Source organism: Microtus oregoni, unplaced genomic scaffold, assembly GCF_018167655.1.
Source record: "Microtus oregoni isolate MIOR12 unplaced genomic scaffold, Mior012 000007F_ref0000211, whole genome shotgun sequence".
Lineage (NCBI taxonomy): Eukaryota > Metazoa > Chordata > Mammalia > Rodentia > Cricetidae > Microtus > Microtus oregoni.
In genome coordinates, this window is record NW_024543066.1 from 14,269,091 (window position 1) to 14,288,068 (window position 18,978).

Genomic DNA, 18,978 nt, shown 5'->3' on the forward strand with positions numbered 1-18,978 from the left:
AACAATATGTAAAATATAAAAATCAGTGTTTTCATTAATGGTGATTATTTTTGAAATTCTATAATAATTTGAATTGGCAACTCATTTCATATATTTTCAAAAACCGGGCTACTTGTTTTGTTACTCTCATCCATTTAAAATGTGTGAACTGTGTCTGTGCACACATCTGTGCCATTGTGAGTCTGTGCCAATGAGAGGATAACATAGAGGTTTCCATTATCTACTTCCTCCATGGAGATGAATCCAAGGGAGTTGGTTGGATACACTTGACTTATTGGTGCTTATTTGGTTTTCAAGGATATTTATGTATGTTCTGATGTGTGATTGTGCCGATACTATAGACCAAGTGAAGACATAATAAAAAAATTTGCTGGACAAATATAGGTCTCCAAGGGATATACCTTGGGTCATCTGGCTTATCAGTAACTAATTATACCTCCTGAGACAATTCTGTGATATTCACATTTGTACTGAGAAAGTGTTATAAACAAGTATTCGGTCTGTACAATAAATAAATATAAACAAAATAAAAAGGTAAAAATATATCACTTTCATTTACAAATGAAAATTCGAAAATTTATTGTATGAGGGAATTTGGCAGGTCCCACAGAGGCTGAGGAACAATGGGAAAATCCAGAATATGCCATGCAGAGAGAGTTTGGGAGTACAAAGTGTTATTTAGGAAGCAAAATTGGGAGGGGAGGATAGAGGAAGGAAGAGAAATATAGACAGTGTAAGAGACAGAGAGGAGAGAGGGTGACAGAGAGTTAGGAGAAAAGAGAAAGAAAAGAAAGGAGGCAGGCCCAGATTTGCCTCTTCAGAAGAAATGCAGGCAGAGACAAAGGTGTCCAAGGTAAGCTTGCCTCAGTGAGAAGAAAGAGACGGGGAAATGGGTGGAGCTTGTCTCCTAAAGGGACAGGGTACTGACAAGGAATGTTGATTTCTCAAAAAATTAGGAAAAAACCTACTTCAAGACCTAGCAATACCATTTTTGGGTATATAACCAAGGGATGCTTTATACCACAAGCATGTGTGTTCATAGCAGCATTATTTTTCAAAGCCAGAACCTAGAAAAATCTAAATGCCTGTCAGCCACAAAATGGAGAAGGAAAGTGAGGTACATTTACAGTTGAGTTCTATTCAGCAGAAAAAACAATGATATCTTGAAATTTGTGGGTAAATGGATGGATCTAGAAAATATCATGTTGAGTGAGGTACCCCAGGCCCAGAAAGACAAACATAATATGTACTCACTCATGAGTGGCTTTTAGACATAGAGCAAAGTTAAACCAGCCTGCAATTTACAATGCAAGAGAACACAGACAACAAAGAGGGCCCCAAGAGAGACATACATGAATCTAACATACTTCGAAAATAGAAAATATCAGGATCTCGGGCTGGAGAGATGGCTCAGAGGTTAAGAGCACTTACTGCTCTTCCAAAGGTCCTGAGTTCAATTCCCAGCAACCACATGGTGCCTCACAACCATCTCTAATGAGATCTGATGCCCTCTTCTGGCCTGCAGGTGTACATGCAGGCAAAACTCTAATGTAAAATATAATAAAGAAAACATTAAAAAAAAATCAAAATTTCCCCAGTAAATTGTGAATATGCCTATCATGCGAGAGGGTAGAAAATGAGGGTACAGAAAGGGAAGAGAGCAGAGAAAAATATATAGATCAATGAAAATAATTAAAAACATGAAGTGACAAATGGAAAAGTAATGGGGATATGAATTTGAAAAGGGAACACTAAATAGGGTATGCAAATCTATAGCACATCAAGCTATGTTGTGAGATATAGAGTTAATTGCTGAGTATTTTACTTCATTATATATCAACCAAAGAATATCTGGCTTTGAATATGCACATGATATATTTATTGTTTCTTTATTAACTTCTTTATTTATTTAGTGTATTTAATTACTAGATTCTCTAGTATAAAGTATTTTAACGTTAATTAGATCAAAGCATGTTATATCACATGTACAGAAAAGGCAAAAATACACATCCATAAATGCTTAAGCTGGATTAGATAATTAATATAATGGAAGAGCATTTGGAAATCTAAAATGGTTACATCTTTTTTTAAAAAAATCTGTAGGGCTTTCCTTTATATGAGTTTGCAGGTACAAACAAAAAAACATAAAAATGCTTAGACAGATTGCTGATTTTGACAGAATATTTTTACCAGATACAATAGCAATGTGTAACTTAATAATGAATGTAGGCCGAATATGTTGCCAAATCTTTTATATTTAGATTCCCTTTGATATTGCTTTTGCATGTCCTCAAATAGTACTGTAATAAGAACAGGCTTTAACTCACTGATTATACACTAAAAGTTTATTCTTATAAAAAAACTACCATGAAATAGAAAAAAATTACTACACTGACAAGATTTATCGAGGTTTTACAGTATATTTTCTCATGACTTCAAAGACTTCTGATACATACAAATGTTTAACCACATTGATCATATTCATACGTATTCCTCAAGTATGTATTCCTTTATGATTCTAAAGATTATTGCAATTAAAAAGGCATCATTACAGTGACTGCATTCAAAGGGTTTCTCTGTAGTATTTGTTCTGTTATGCCTTTGAAGATTCCTGTGACATGTAAAAGCTTTACGACACTGATTATATTAATAGGGTTTCTCTGCACTATGTGTTTTTTTTTTTTTTTTTTTTTTTTGCTCTGGAAGACTATTGTGATATGAAAAGGCTTTACCAATAGGGTTTCTCTGAACTATGTGTTTTCTTTATATGCCTATGAAGACCACTGTAATACAAAAAGGCTTTACCACACTGACTACATTCAAAGGGTTTTTCTCCACAATGTGTTCTGTTATGATTTTTAAGATAACTGTGATGTGTAAAAGCTTTACCACACTGATTACATTTATAGGGTTTCTCTCCAGTATGTATTCTTTTATGTTCTTGAAGACTACTGGGATGTGTAAAAGCTTTACCACACTGACTACATTCATAGGGTTTTTCTTTAGTATGTTTTCTGTTATGAATTTGAAGAAGATAGTTATATGTAAAAGTTTTACCACACTGATTACATTCATAGGGTTTCTCTCCAGTGTGTATTCTTTTATGTTGTTGAAGACTACTGCATTGTGTAAAAGCTTTACCGCACTGATTGCATTCAAAGGGTTTCTCTCCAGTATGTGTTCTTTTATGTCCTTGAAGACTACTGGGAAATGTAAAAGCTTTACCACACTGACTACATTCATAGGGTTTCTCTGAACTATGTATTTTCTTTATATGCCAATGAAGACCACTGTAATACAAAAAGGCTTTACCACACTGACTACATTCATAGGGTTTCTCTCCAGTATGATTTCTTATATGACTCTGAAGACTACTGGGACGTGTAAAAGCTTTACCACAATGACTACATTCATAGGGTTTCTCTCCAGTATGTATTCTTTTATGTTCTTGAAGACGACTGGGATGTGTAAAAGCTTTACCACACTGATTACATCCATAGGGTTTCTCTCCAGTATGCGTTCTTTTATGTATTTGTAGTCGAGTCGCACATGCAATGGCTTCATCATGTTGAATACGTTCACACGCGTTCTCTTCTATAAAACTTCTTTCATATCTTTCAAAGTGACTGTTATGGAAAGAGTTTAACTCATTAAAATATTCAGAAGGTGTCTTTGGACATATAAGAGCATTAAAACATTCATTACACTTTAAATCCTTATATCTGTATGAATTTATTTTAGCATTTAGTCTATCTTTTTATGTACAGAACGTTCCTCTTGCCTGTACACCTCCATGCCAGATGAGGGCATCAGATCTCAATAGCAATGGTTGTGGGCCATGTAATTGCTGTGATATGAACTCGGGACATCAGTGCTCTTAGCTTCTAAGACATGGTCTAAGTTTGAAGAGAAATCAGAACTTAGGTTTTTATCATGTCATGTAATCTCATGTTTTCCCTTTACTAAAGTTGTTGTGCATCTTTGCAGATGCCTTTGATGGTAAGAGCCTTTATTACATAGTTTACTTTTGGAACATCTTATATTTGTATGAGATTTTTCACAAATGTAAAGAGAACTGGCAAAAGTCAGAGAATCAAAAACAAGAGTGCGAGTCATACTACATTTGCGAAGTGACTCATGACACACAGAGGTGGCTACAACACCTAGTCCTCACCTAGCAAACACTACTTTCCTAACGGACATTGAGGTGTATGGCTTTTTGAGAATTTAATAACCATCAATACACTTTAAGCTTGTTTATGTATATCGCTGCATTTCTTTTAATAATCCAGGGCACATTTAGCTTTTCTCAGACACACACTTAAATAATTTTGCTTATTCAAGTTACCTTCCAAGTCCTCTAGAACTTTGAGAATGCTCTTCAATATTTTGATCCTCCCAAGTGCATCCTAAAAATAATACCAGAAAATATGTGATATGTGATTGGAAATTGTGCAAACTTTAAGTTATTATCTTCAATGAACCTTAGCACCATGAATGATTTATTGACCATACTCTTTCTCTTTCTCAATCCACATTACAAAAGACCCTCAATAACCAGGAAACACTTGTCCCCTTATGTTAAAACGTGAGTAAATTTCACCATCTTACCAATAGCGGTGAGGTTCATGAAGGTCTCCAGCATCACATCCTTGTAGAGATTCTTCTGGGAAGGGTCCAGCAAAGCCCACTCTTCCGGGGTGAAGTTCACATGCACATCATCATAGGTCACTGCATTCTAATATATCCCATACATGTGGAAAACAAAAGGTGTGATACCATCAACATTGTAAATGCATACAGTATGATCTTCTAATTCTGGTGCTTCTCGTATTTATTTCATGAGAGGAACTTTATTTTGCCATCGCCACATCACTACAGAATGAAACTGAATAGGAAGTTCACCCCTGTCATTTCTTCAACCTTTAAATAAGATTCATCTTGCAAAAGAAATGCTGTCCGCAGTAAACATCAGAGAAACTGTTTGACCTATTACTAAAAACAAAATATAATAGGCTAAAACAGGTATTGACTCATGCCTTTAATACCAGCGCTTAGAAGGCAGAAGCAGGTCTATCTTTCTTTCTATGTGTTAGATTGATATTTTGAAGGCAGACAAGGTCTAAATATGTATTTTTGTCAAACACAGATGCCTGTAACAGAACTGAAGTGAAATCACATACTAAGAATCCGTGACCTGTAACGTTGCATCTTTTTTGTATACTGGACCAATAGAACCTCAAAAGTTCACCCAAATGTTGAGTCTACATTGTAACGGCCCATGCCATGCTTGGAACAGAGTTGCTGCAGATTCAGAATGAAGTTTGTTTCCTTGGACAAAGGATCTCTTTCTCTATTCGTAACATAAATTCAAGGTATTGAGGATGCCTTCCTAGGCATCCTATTCTGAGGTTGAGCCTTCTCTTCAATGGTGCTAAACACCTTGAAATGTCCTTTCTCTGTTTCATCATACAACTGCCTTCTGTAACAACCAAGTGCTGATTATCTCTACAAAACAGAAGTGTAAGTATGCTATAGTTATAGGGTGTATAATAAACAATTTGTTTTCTGATGGACATAGGTGAAGCCTTGTCAAGTTTTTTGAGCCTCTAAGTTTATGACCTATATGTTAAGAACCAGTACACTAAAATGATATAAATGTATAAATACATAAATTTGTTCTTAATAAAAATAAGATAACATTCTAGTGTGTGCGAGCGCTTTGTTTTATTTTATTTTTTTAATCCAGCTATATAATTTTCTCCCCTTCTCAAACTCCCATGGTCCCCAAACTACCAACTTTTGCAGGAGATCTTTTCTTTTCTAATTGTTATGTTGTTGATAAGACCCATGTGTGTCTCTCTTAGGCTCCTTCTTGTTGTCTAGGTTTTCTGGGATTGTAGGTTGCTTTTCTAATTGATTTTTATTGAGCTCTACAGTTTTCTCTGTTCCACTTCCTACCTCTTCCCTCCCCTTCAACAGTCTCCCAAGTTCCCCAAGATCCCAATTTATTCAGGAGATCTTTTCTTTTTCTACTACCCATGTAGATTACATCTATGTACATGTCTCTTAGGGTCCTCATTGTTGTCTAGGTTCTCTGAGGTTGTGATTTGTGGTCTGGTTTTCTTTATTTTATGTTTAAAAAACACTTATGAGTGAGTTCATGTCATAATTGTCTCTCTGGGTCTGGGCTACCTCACTCATAATCATGTTTTCTAGCTCTATCCATTTTTTTTTTGCCATATTCAAGATGTCATTATTTTTTCTGCTGTGTAGTACTCCATTGTGTAAATATACCACATTTTCCTCATCCATTCTTCAGCTGAGGGACATCGTTCCAGGTTCTGTCTATAACAAACAATCAAACAATGTTGCTATGATATAGTTGAGCACATGTCTTTGTGGCACGATTGAGCAGTAATACCTCTTTTAGGTATTTATTCAAAAATGTTTTTTCTTCTTTGTATTTAAAAGCCAATTAGGTATGAGTATATATGATATTTTATAATAAAATTCATAGTGACTGGGAAAGGTTGTAAAATAGAAACAATAGAGTTTAGAGCAGTAATAGAGTTAAAATGAAATTTAAATAATTCTGCCACAATGGAGTTGTTAAAAAGTTAAATGGATTGTAAGAGTACTTAGGTAAACTCTACTTGAAAAAGAGGAGGAAATTTCCTTATTGAATAAAAGCCCATAACATTGTCTGTGTGACTGTATGACTTTGTCCCATGTAAAATTTTAGTTGCTGAGTTGCTATAAGCTGACAAAGAGTGACAGCCAATGGCCTGTGTCTCAAACCTCTCAGCAGACTTAACTGTGTCACCCAGGATTGCACACATCTGCATGGGAGAGTCAGCTACTTGGAATCTAATACTCAGTGGTTAAAGGTACTATCCCAATATTATAAGCCCATCAATAATATCTGTCATGATTCACATGGAAGGATTTAATACATGCTGGGAAATTTCACAGACAGTCACTAGCCATGCCCCATCATGACCTTCTCTATGATCTAGAGCTCTGTGATCTAGGTATTGCCTAGTCTGTTCTTCAGTGCCCTGTCCACAGGACACTGCCCTTCCTCTTCTGGTCTGAAGGGAGAGTCACACTCCACATGCAAATCCTCTTTTTTTTTTTTTTTTTGTTTCTGCAATGGACAGCCCATGATGTGACTTCAACTGGTAATTTGAGAACTCTGTGGTGTGGCAATGGTGTAATCCCAAAATTTAGGATGGTTAGTCAGGGGGATAGCAAGGACAATGCCCTGTGGGCCTACAACAGGGTTCAAATCTATCTTAGTGAACACTGAAGACCTTAACACATAACTGCTTTTCAAATAGGTTTAACATGAAGTGGTTCAAGAATTAGTATATTTTATGGCACATTGGAACTTAATGATGATTGTGACCATATAATGGCCCGTTGACAGCGTACCGGAAGCCTGATCTTTGGTATGGAGAAGGGATGGCTTTGGTCCACTTAAGCAATTTTTTTCTTTTCTTATGGGAATGTCGATTAATGGCTGATGAATACTGGTGAACAATCTTTTACAGTTTTTTTTTTTTTTTTTTTTTTTTGGTTTTTCGAGACAGGGTTTCTCTGTGGTTTTGGAGCCTCTCCTGGAACTAGCTCTTGTAGACCAGGCTGGTCTCGAACTCACAGAGATCCGCCTGCCTCTGCCTCCCGAGTGCTGGGATTAAAGGCGTGCGCCACCACTGCCCGGCTTCTTTTACAGTTTTTAATTTTCAAATTTATTAGATTTAAAAATAACTGATCCAAGTTACTATTTGCTCCATTCCTCCCATTCCCTCTATGCACCCGCCCACCCAACCCCCATCTAATCCTCAGAGAGGCTAAGGCATATTGCCTAGTGGAAAGTTCCAAGGCCTTCCCTGCTGAATATTGGCTGTGCAAGGTATACATCCCAAGACAATAGGACCCCCAAATCCAATACATAAGTAGAGATAAGTCCTGGAGCCACTGCCAGTGGCTCCTCAGTCTGCCCTAGCAACTGTCAAGCACATTCAGAGGGACTAGTTTCGTCCTATGTTTCCTCCTTCCCTGTTCCTCTGGAGTTGGTGAGCTCCCATCAGCTCATGCAAGATGGGTGAACCCATCATGGTCTTGACCTTGTTGTTCATATTCTCATCTTTTCACTCTTCAAATGGACTTTGGGTGCTAAGTCCACAGCTTCGATGTGGGTCTCTGCCTCTGCCTCCATAGATTGCTAGATAAAAGCTCTATAGGGGATATTTACGTTTTATCTTAATAATCTCTAACAGGCATGGTTTTCATACTACTTATCTTTAGTGTATTTTGGAGGCAGTACTCCCTTAGCTAAATTCTACTTTATGTGACTTAATGCCTCTTTAAGATTTGGTAGATCCTGATATATGATCAATTCTGTCACCCACAATTCTAATCTTTTGTAATTGTTTAACAATAGAAAGCTACTCTATACAGGGGGTATCATTTACAAACTCCAAACAATCACAACAATCAAATCCTGATGGATCATAAAGCTAAATGTTCAATTTTACTAGTGCAGAAATTCTGGAAGAGACTAGAGAGACCTGGCTTCTCTTTAGCAAATCTTCGTTCCATAATGAAAGACCCTTAGAGAGGACCTTTCCTCCAATGAAGTCCCCAGAACCAGGACACTTCGAGTCCAGACCACAGGATGCAATTAGCAAGAGGTTTATTGAGTAAACACAGGTACCTGCAGGCGGCAAAGTCTTTAGGAGGACTTGCTGGCCTGCAGACTGGGGGGAGGTCTTTTTATTGGAAAGAGGGCTGCAGACGCAGATTACAGAAGCAGATGCGTGGTTAGTGGTTGGTTGGAATGAGACAAGGGGCATAGGTGGTTTTTCCTTTCCCAGCACAGATGTATGGCAACAGATATCCTGTTCCTCTTTTGGTTTTTCCTTTCCCAGCACAGATGTATGGCCACTGATATCCTGTCGTATAGACGTCATATCTCATAGATATCCTGCTTTACAGATTGTCCTATTTTATAGATATCCTGCTTTGCAGCCAGGGACCCTGACCTCACTCTGCACTTACATTTGTTTGTCAAAAGCCTTGTCAAGCTGGGATCTTTCATAGGGGGAATTGTTTCTTTTGTGAACTGCTGATATTCTAAGTTTGGCACATGTGCTGACTATAGGCATCCTGTTTCCCTAAGCAAACGGGATGTTCTCATGAGAGCTGGCTAGCTGCAGGTCCTGAGAGGGTCCTGAGGGTCTCAAGCAAACAGGATGTTCTCATGGTAGCAGGCCAGCTGCTGGTTCTGGGGGTGGGTGTCCAGAGTTTCTTTCATTCCCCCTTTTCCTTTTTCATGGATTTAATCATAAATCCATGTGTTTAAAAACCTCTACGTCATTCTGCTTTAATATCTGATATTGCTGGGAGAGTACCATGGTTTGGATAACTGAAAGCCTGTCTTTTATAAATTGCACCAGGCGATTTAAAATGCAAGGGCCGATTGTAAAGATAAGAAGTAAAATAAGTAGGGGCCCAGCTATAGTGGAAATTAAGGGTTTTAACCATGGCGATTTATTAAACCATCCTTTAAATTATCCATGTTGTGATTTAAACAGCTTTTGTCTCTGCTTTAATCTTTTTCTAAGTTTGGTCATAGATCTTCTAACCAATCCAGTATGGTCAGCAGAAAAGTAACATTTTTCCCTGAGTGTAGCACAAAGACTCCCTTTCTTTAAAAACAACAGATTCAGGCCCCTCCTGTTATGGAGCACCACCTCTGAAAGATTTGCTCAGACAATAGCCACATGAAAACTAGTACAACTGATGGGACAAAATAACTCATACTTTACAGAGCAGTATTGGGAGAAGATAGTAAAACATCTCTAGGGTGTGCAGAATAGTTCTTAGTCTATTGACTACAAAGAGCTTAACTCAGCCCTAAGAAACACATGGATGCCTTCTCATAAAAGGCAAGTTCAGTATTATAAAGACAAATCTCCTTTGCTGTAGACACCGGGAGTGTTGATCCTCAACTCCAGAGAATGTGCTGGAGAGGTCAGTTTCGGTCCAGCTGGCACCACATGGCATTTACGGGTTTCCATCGCATCTTGTAGCATCAGCTTTATCCAAATGTACAGGGTTGTGTCCCTTGTGAGAACTTTAACAAACAATGAGAGAAAATGCAATACAGGATGACAAATGTTCAAAACAAAACAAAAAGCCCTAAAGCCAGAGGACAGCCAATGAGGACATAAATATCTTTTTTTGAGACTGACCTTACCCAGGCTTTACATTAGTAAGTACAGCATTAAAAAAGTTGTAACATTTCATTAACTTTTATTTCATCATATACTAAATTATATCTGTTTATCTTTTGAAAGCCATATCATTTTATAACCCCACAGATTAAAGCAAGATTTTTCTGTAGAAAAACAAAACCTGTCAAGAGGTAAGGAGGCTTTAGGTGTGTTTGCTTCTCTCTGCAGTTATCTGCACAAAACAGTCTAATCTGGAAAAATCTCAAACTGTACAAAATAATTCCTGTCAATAGGTCCCAGGCACACAGAGGAGGAACAGAACAGAATTGCCTTTTGCTTCTGCTGTCTGATATTGTGCTTTAAAAGACACTAAAAAATGAGAAGAGCCCTGTGGGTTTCTGACTTTAGGAAAGAAGAACCTTAAAGGTGATGTAAGCCCACCTTATAGCAGATGTGCCTGCCCTGTGCAAGCCTTGAGCTCAGGATTCTATCACCAGGGTCAGCCACTGTCAGCGGATACATGAGCAGCAGCTAACTAGCCAGGCAACAGAACTAGTGGTAGCGATTGCCGGGGTGTTTTGAACCCAGAACAGGACAGGAGGGAGGGAGGGAGGTCTGTCCAGTCATTTTTGCTGGTCTCCAGGGCCAATTATGTCAATTTGTTCTTATAGAATCTTATTTATCCTATCTATCTGACCTGAGCTTTGGGGTTGGTAAGCACAATTTCCAATTGATCCCCAATGTCTTGGCCACACCCTAACTTACCTGGACAACAAAGGCAGGTCTATTATGGGACATGATTATCTTGGCCATCTCAAGCCTCAGCTTGATTTCTTTATGATCTTTTTAGCCATTACATTGGGTGTCTCAGTCTTGGTCAATGTATGATGGCTATCTTCTTTGGCAAATGTGTGGCTTCCTGGAGGCTCAAAATTTCCGCAGATGTCAACAGTCCTTTTTGTCTGTATATTGCTTCATGTATATAGGTGAGGGCAAAAGCATACCTGCTGTCAGTATAGACGTTCCCTCTGCCATCTGTAGAGCTTGTATCAAAGCCACAAGTTCAGCGTTCTGGTCAGGCCGCCATCCCTGAAGGGAGGCTACTGGCCCAGATCATTTGCTTCCTGTCCACCAATGTTGCCCCCGCCTTCCGGTTACCTTCAGTCTTGTGTACCTGCTCAGCTCGGACCGCCAGCCTTGTGCCCCTGGCAAGCTTCGCCCTCATTTTCGGCTCTGCCTGGCACAGCTTAGGCTGCCATTTTGCCAGCCGCCTGTCCTTTATGCAGATGCTGGTAGGATCCATAGTCCATCGACGTCAGCCCAGCACAGGAGCAGTAGTCTGGCACAGGAGGGCACCTGTGGTAGCATTGTGATTGCTGTATCGTAGTCTGACATGGGTGAGGGGAGCGAGACTGTAGAGTGAGCAGTCAGGGTTCATGCAGGCTTTAGAGCAAGCACAGCACCAAGGCAGTTGCTAGGAGGTGAGGATTTCTTCAGCGGTGATGGCAGGGGGAGGTGGTCATCCTGGTGAGGAGGGCGTGGTAGAGGCAGACAAGCAGCCTGCGTCTCCTGCAGCACTGAGAACAGCAGTGAAAGCAAAAGTCCCTCTGTTTGGGCAACAAAAGGCTTTGATCATACATTCAGAAGTGACCAGGGAGGAACGAGTCATTTATTTGTAGTTCGTAAGGTGTCCAGTTTATATTTTTAATTTTTTTCAATGGTTGTTTTAACATAGAGTACTCAGTTCTTGTGACCCTCTTCATTTGTCTTTGATCTTCTGTTTCCCAGGCTCCTTATCTGTGAGTCCTGTCTTTCTTTTGCTTCCCGCCTCTCTCTCTTTCGCTTCCCTTTTTCTCTCCCTCGTTTTTAACATTTTTTTTCTGTCTCTTTAAATTTTATTAGGTATAATCTTGTGACCTATCTACTTGCTGTAACTTTTTTCTTATATCTGATGTTGTCTGTCCTATGTAGGCCATGGCTACTGCTGTCTGCTGACCTTCAGAGGTTGGGTAAAATGCCTGTAAACTTTTATTAATCATTTAAGGAACACAGATTTTAACTGGCCCCTGGAGAACCTCTCTTACCTTGGCCGAATTAGTGGGGTGCCTTGCAGCCCCCCCCCCCCCCCGAGGTTTGCCATGAGCCCAGCATTTTGACTGTCAGTTTCTCCCTTTAAGAATTAATTAGACATTATCATGTAGAAGAATGAAGATAGATCCATATTTATCTCTATGCACAAAACTGAAATCCAAACAAATCAAAGGCCTTAACATAAAACCAACAATATTGAACTTTATAGAAGGGAAAAAAAGTTTAAAATTCATTTTTAAACACAGCCTCAGTGGCATAGACATTGAGAGAAACAATCAATAAATAAGATTTTTAGACTGAGACGCTTTTTGTATAGCAAAGGATATAATCAACGGAACATAATATCAGCCTGTAGAATGGGGAGGCATCATGAAACATATAAGGAACTTAGGAACTTAATCCTCATAAAAACAAATATTTTAGTACAATTACGTCACAGACCAAAACTGTAAATTCTCAACAAATGAACTTGAAACGACTGAAAGATATTTAAAATTTGCTTAAATATAACATCCTTAATCATCAGGGAAATGCAAATTAAACAATTCTGAGATTTTATCTTATTCCTGTAAAACTGACCAAGATTAAAAATATCATTTGACAATTTAAGCTTACAGCTACTTTGAACATTAGCATGGTGGATTTTCAGAATTAGATAACATATTACCTTAAAACTTAGCGACATCCTTTATATTATCATAGACAGAATCTGAAAACAACCCAAAATGCACCTTTTTTATATTAATAATAAATGAGAATCTTCGCCATGTTTTTTTTTTTTTAAATAGCCTTAAACATTATGAAGAGTCAAAAGGGCCATTTTAACTCAACCTTATCATTCAGTAACACCCCTTTTGCCATTGTAGTGGGGTGAGAGGCTTTAGCAGATCTTTGCCATGTGGGGCAACTCAGGGTCCCCACCTTATCACAAGCATTGTGAGCAGACAAGTGTTAAATTCAGATCTAAAAATGGGCTGGCTTAGAAGCTCAGCTGGGCTGTTCATATGGCCCTGGCCCTGGGCCAGGGCTTTTACAGCAATAGTTCTTGAAGACAGTGTAGTCCTGTACCCATCTAAACAGAGCTGGGAATTTACTTTCCTCTGGACACACTGCATAGTAAGAAATATAGAAACCAACAATCTGTAGTTTTTTATAAGTACATTATTTTAAAGTGACTCAATTTAATTTTCCCAATTTTTAAACCAGAGGCGTTTACCCTGGATGCAGCACATGATGACTGGAACAGAGCATCCCCAGAAGAGAGATGCTATCAGGGCTGGTAGGCCCTTTTAATGTCAGCTTACTCCACTACCTGCCATTTCTGAATCCACATTCGCCATTTACCAACAGCCACAGGGATATTTACTTGCAATCTCTTGCCCTACTGCCAAAATAAAAAGGTCCAGGAAGCCACAGATCTTTGGCACAAGGCTTTACATGGCATTTGTAGAGGGGAGGCTGCCATTCAGTCCCTAGCACTTTATTTTCCAAGGAAAACGAGCCTCCCCCACAGGGAACCCCACTGGGGATCCTCCCAGGACCTGGCTCCAGCCTCAGCTCTGTCCACAGTGAGCTCCTAGCTGTATAACACAAGCTTCCCCCATCCCCACCTCAGTACTCACAGCAACCTAGCAGCTTTTCTCTGAATGGGATTCCAGAGGCCCCAGGAGGCATTCCCTCCAGGGAACTCCTCAGGTCAGGATTGGCCGGCCATCTGGAAGCCTCAACTCAGTTCCTCGGGGATGCCACATCGGCCACCATGGAGGCTCCTCTTTAGCCCTCACACTGCCAGTAGCAGCTGGGAAGACCTTTGCATTGGCTATGGGGGAGGGAACACCCTGGACTGTCTAAGGCAGCCCTCCTCCCCCAGTCCTCATGTGCGGTGCTGGTGGACTTCAGGTCAGCAAGGGAGGACGTCACTTTCAGCACAGGGATTTCAGGGGGGCAAGCATTCCCTTCTCGTGGATGTTCCGACCCCAGTCTCTACCTGATGAAGCAGGGAGAGCTAATTGTGAGCAGAGGTGGGCAGGATTACACGGCCCAACTAGTCATTAGCTGGGCTATTCCCGAGCAGCGCGTCTAAGGGAGCTAAAGCCTTTGGTTTTGACACAGCTAAGAGGGCTCTCCCATTAGTGAGCTCCCCTGTGGAGTGGGGTGTGGCAGAGGCTCAGTGTCACCCCAGGACCTGGCACTGAGGGGAGAGTTATGCTCCCTGGGCTCCTGTGATGATGCTAAGGAGTTCAAACGTCTCTGCATAGGCGCCCAAAGCAGAGGCTCCTCGCCTGGGCAACTGTAGCTGGAGCCCGAGGCGAATCCTCCGGGGACCTGCCTTTTTGCCCATGGTAACAGCTAAGGCGGCCGCAGCTGGACTGCGCCCTGCTGAGAAGTTTGCTCAGAGCTGGAGCTGGTTGCCCCGCCTAGGCCTGGCTCAAGGCTGTGCCACAGGAGATCACCAGCCCTGCTCCCTCCCCTATCGCGACAGCAAGCAGGGCAGTTCAGCGGCACAGCCTCAGCAAGGCACAGCCTAGAGAAGTGAAGGAGGGGCAGACTGTCAGTGTTCCTTTTGGATTTTCACAGAGTTAGGATCAAAGAGATGGTTACTTACTGCCCCATGGTACCAGATTTAGACTCGAGTACAAACAGATATACAAAACAAAGAACATATTAAGCACAAAAATACATAGACAATACAGATGCGCCGGCACGGTTTCAGCGTAATGCTGAAGGTAAAATTTCAAATGAAGGCAGTGGGGGTCCGGATTCCCCTCCTCCAATCAAAACCACGTATCCTTCTGATACTGGCCAAGCCCCGAAAAATCGGGTACCAAATTCCCTGGAACATCTTCTAGGGCTGCGAGGGAAAGTCCAGGCCCGTCAGCCTCTTTCCTTCTCGCCAAATTCGGAGCACTCAGATCTACAAAGTTTAGTAGAAACGGACACAGACAAACACAAAGACTAACGAATCGGTGCTGGCCAGCTTACCTCCCAGTGGTGAGCTGGTAGCTCCTGGGTGGGGGTCTTCAATTCCCGGCCAATGAACCAAATGAAAGACCCTCAGAGAGGACCTTTCCTCCAATGAAGTCCCCAGAACCAGGACACTCCGAGTCCAGACCACAGGATGCAATTAGCAAGAGGTTTATTGAGTAAACACAGGTACCTGCAGGCGGCAAAGTCTTTAGGAGGACTTGCTGGCCTGCAGACTGGGGGGAGGTCTTTTTATAGGAAAGAGGGCAGCAGAAGCAGATTACAGAAGCAAATGCGTGGTTAGTGGTCGGTTGGAATGAGACAAGGGGCATAGGTGGTTTTTCCTTTCCCAGCACAGATGTATGGCAACAGATATCCTGTTCCTCTTTTGGTTTTTCCTTTCCCAGCACAGATGTATGGCCACTGACATCCTGTTGTATAGACGTCATATCTCATAGATATCCTGCTTTACAGATGGTCCTATTTTATAGATATCCTGCTTTGCAGCCAGGGACCCTGACCTCACTCTGCACTTACATTTGTTCGTCAAAAGCCTTGTCAAGCTGGGATCTTTCATAGGGGGAATTGTTTCTTTTGTGAACTGCTGATATTCTAAGTTTGGCACATGTGCTGACTATAGGCATCCTGTTTCCCTAAGCAAACGGGATGTTCTCATGAGAGCCGGCTAGCTGCAGGTCATGAGAGGGTCCTGAGGGTCTCAAGCAAACAGGATGTTCTCATGGGAGCAGGCCAGCTGCGGGTTCTGGGGGGGGGGGTATCCAGAGGGTCTTTCAATAGTACAATACAAGCACTACAGGCACCAACATTTCACAGTAAACTCAATAAGAAGGGCTTTTCTTAAACACGATGCCACTCCCAGTGCTCTCCGTGGATAAATTATTCAGACTGCTGTTTTAGCACAGGGAATTAAAGGACCACATAGATACCATGGAGAACCAAGCAGAAACATGCCAAACTCAGCAAGTGCCCACTAGCTCCCACCCAAACAAGAGAGGACCCAGCACATGGGTTCTGGTATTTCAGCCAGCTGCTCCACCAGTCTGGGGACAGTGGCGCATCACTCACCATGGCCTGCCACTTTTCCTTCTCCGAGGACAGCTGCCCATATCTCACCATGGCCTGGCTGCAGAGCTCAGCCATGCTCTCTGCACAAGGATCCCACAGTGCAGCAGAATTTGGCCGAACTTCTGAATTGCACGTGAGAGCGCGGGAGCCTGGAAACCAGAAGAACCCTCCCATCTGAGTGGCAGGTCGGCGGAAGGCTCTGATTGGCTATTTTTGCCGGAGTGACATTCATAGTGAGCAGAAGGAACACAGCACAATGGTTCTTAGGTGGAGCTTCCTTTCTAAGCACACCCCTATCTCAGAGTTCTTGGAAGATTTGAGCCAAATTCCACAAGTCTCTTGTTAATGTTAACCTGTGGTTTCTGTACTCAAAGGACGTATTCAAATTCAGAAGGAGGCTATTCAAGGAATGCTACACTGATCAAACACATGGTAACTCGAGATTATAATAAAATCAAGTCTACAGTGGCATTCCCTGTAATATGTTGCGTTTGCAGGACCTGAAGCAAACCCTTCTTCACTAAAGGCCATGGTTGCAGGACATTACTAGAGCTTCCAAGCATATTCTTGGTTTCAAAGGAGATCTATTTTCCCTCGATATAGCAGGGTCTCAGAGAAACATCACGAGGCCCATGCAGGTTGCTGTTTTTGGAGAAGTCTAGTTGCTCAAGTGTCATCTAGAAATAATTCATTTTCATTTGACATTTAGGCATAAAATTAATTTGGAGATATTTGTGGAGGTTGAGTACTGCGTCTCACAATCTGGGTGGAACTCCTATGCTGATCTGTAATGTATAAGAGCAGAACTGCTGGTATAAAGGAGTTAATAACCCTTAGAAAATATTAAATGGCACAAGATAGGATTCACCTGAGGGAGGGCTGCCTCTAAAACATCCCAAAGGCTAGTAGTATGCCAAGCAGGCCTGAATAGGATCAGGATGCTTGTGGGTAAATTATTCATATTTTGTATCTACTCTCAATGGGCATTTTTCCATGGTAAAAACAGCGAATGGAATGCATATCGACTGAGAGGATAGACAGACCCTCTGAGTAAAGATCTTCCTATAGTAAGCTGCAGAATCCTAGTTTTAAAAGGGATTTCTTAGATGTGTTGTACTGGATGCTGGACACATCCAGTTAACAATTTTTTGGTAATCATATGCTGGTGCTTGCTATGCCTGCATATGCCCATAGAAATCCAAAAGGATAGTTAGAGCAGCAATGCTCTGTACTGTATGTGTTTGCTCTAAGGTTTAGTTGAGCACATTGTGCTTAGGAAATATGAATTCATTGCATTATGTCATACACAGAGTCTATTCAGCATTCTGGTACTTAACTGTTGCTAACCATTATTTGAAGACCAGCAAGTGGTACATTCCTATTACTGGAAAGTTATGAAAGTGTAAATCACTGGATTAAGGTACATAAAGGATGATATTTAGAGACCATACATTCTATTAAGATTCACACATTCAGATAGCAAGTATTTCCAGGACAGGCTTTTGCAGGCCAAATGAAAATTTATTGTGTTACCTCTGGGTTTTGAAATATTAAACAGTAGTTAATGGTAACAAAATGGTGAAAACAGATATTTTGGGTGTTTCAAAATCATTCTCGGAGGATATTCTATTATGCTTAGTGTGACTAACACAAAAAATATTTATCCCTTTTTCCTTGAGGTTCAATAAGGATCAAGAGGCCGGGGATGACGGGCCTTAGTCACTTGTCTTATTCAAGGAGGACGTAGAGACCCCGTGCAATGAATTGAAATAGTTTTCAATCTACAGCAAGGAGAGTCAATGTGGAAAAAGATTTTGTGTTGGTGTCAAACGAACCCACTGTACATATAGCTGCGCCTTTGACTCATCCTAACATTGATGGATAACTGTGAAAAGATGGGATAGAAGAGTCTGAGTTTCCCCTTTAACCCAAGTGGCCCATGTGGACTAGCTGCTCAATTTGTCTTGAGAACATAGAAAGGAAAATGAATTTGGCCATCTGCATGATCTTCAGCACTCAGGAGGAATGCTTAAACAAAGACTGAACCAATGAATTGGTCACAACCCAAAGGATTGCACTCCACAAACATTAGACGTGAATCTACATGAGGTATTTAGACAACCAACCACAGTAATATTTTCCCCTCCACACAACGACATTTCCCAGATGTAAGACATCACACTTTGCCTCAATAAGCATGAACTCAGACGAAGTTTTAAGTGTTATTTAGGAATAAAAAACTGGTAGGGTAGGACAGAAAAAGGAAGAGAAACATAGACAGTGTAAGAGACAGAGAGGAGAGAGGGTGACAGAGAGTTAGGAGAAAAGAGAAATAAAAGAAAGGAGAGAGGCCCAGATTTGCCTCTTCAGAAGAAATGCAGGCAGAGACAAAGGTGTCCAAGGTAAGCTTGCCCCAGTGAGAAGAAAGAGACTGGAAATGGGTGGAGCTTGTCTCCTAAAGGGACAGGGTACTGACAAGGAATGTTGATTTCTCAAAAAATTAGGAAACAACCTACTTCAAGATCTAGCAATTCCATTTTGGGGCATATACCTAAGGGATGCTCAATTATACCACAAGGATGTGTGTTCATAG

General features: G+C 40.9%; 1 protein-coding gene across 1 annotated transcript; it reads right to left on the reverse strand.

Annotated features, from left to right (window-relative positions):
- Positions 1–2,728: 2,728 nt before the first annotated feature.
- On the reverse strand, positions 2,729–16,475 carry LOC121450650 (zinc finger protein 120-like). The gene is made up of 4 exons (XM_041655818.1): positions 16,386–16,475; positions 4,612–4,738; positions 4,349–4,409; positions 2,729–3,530 (listed from the first exon to the last, which is right to left on the reverse strand). The coding sequence occupies exons 1-4, from the start codon at positions 16,458–16,460 to the stop codon at positions 2,729–2,731; spliced, it is 1,065 nt and encodes a 354-aa protein (XP_041511752.1). The 5' UTR covers positions 16,461–16,475.
- Between the last annotated feature and the right edge of the window lie 2,503 nt (positions 16,476–18,978).

Bases quoted from the DNA above. Each gene is read 5' to 3' on its own strand.
- LOC121450650 (XM_041655818.1), bottom strand. From the start codon at position 16,460: ATGGCTGAGCTCTGCAGCCAGGCCATGGTGAGATATGGGCAGCTGTCC. The intron at 4,739-16,385 runs GTGAGTGATGCG...GGGATATATTAG, and splicing joins AGGAAAAGTGGCAGGCCATG to AATGCAGTGACCTATGATGA. The intron at 3,531-4,348 runs GTAACTTGAATA...TCGACTACAAAT, and splicing joins AGTTCTAGAGGACTTGGAAG to ACATAAAAGAACGCATACTG.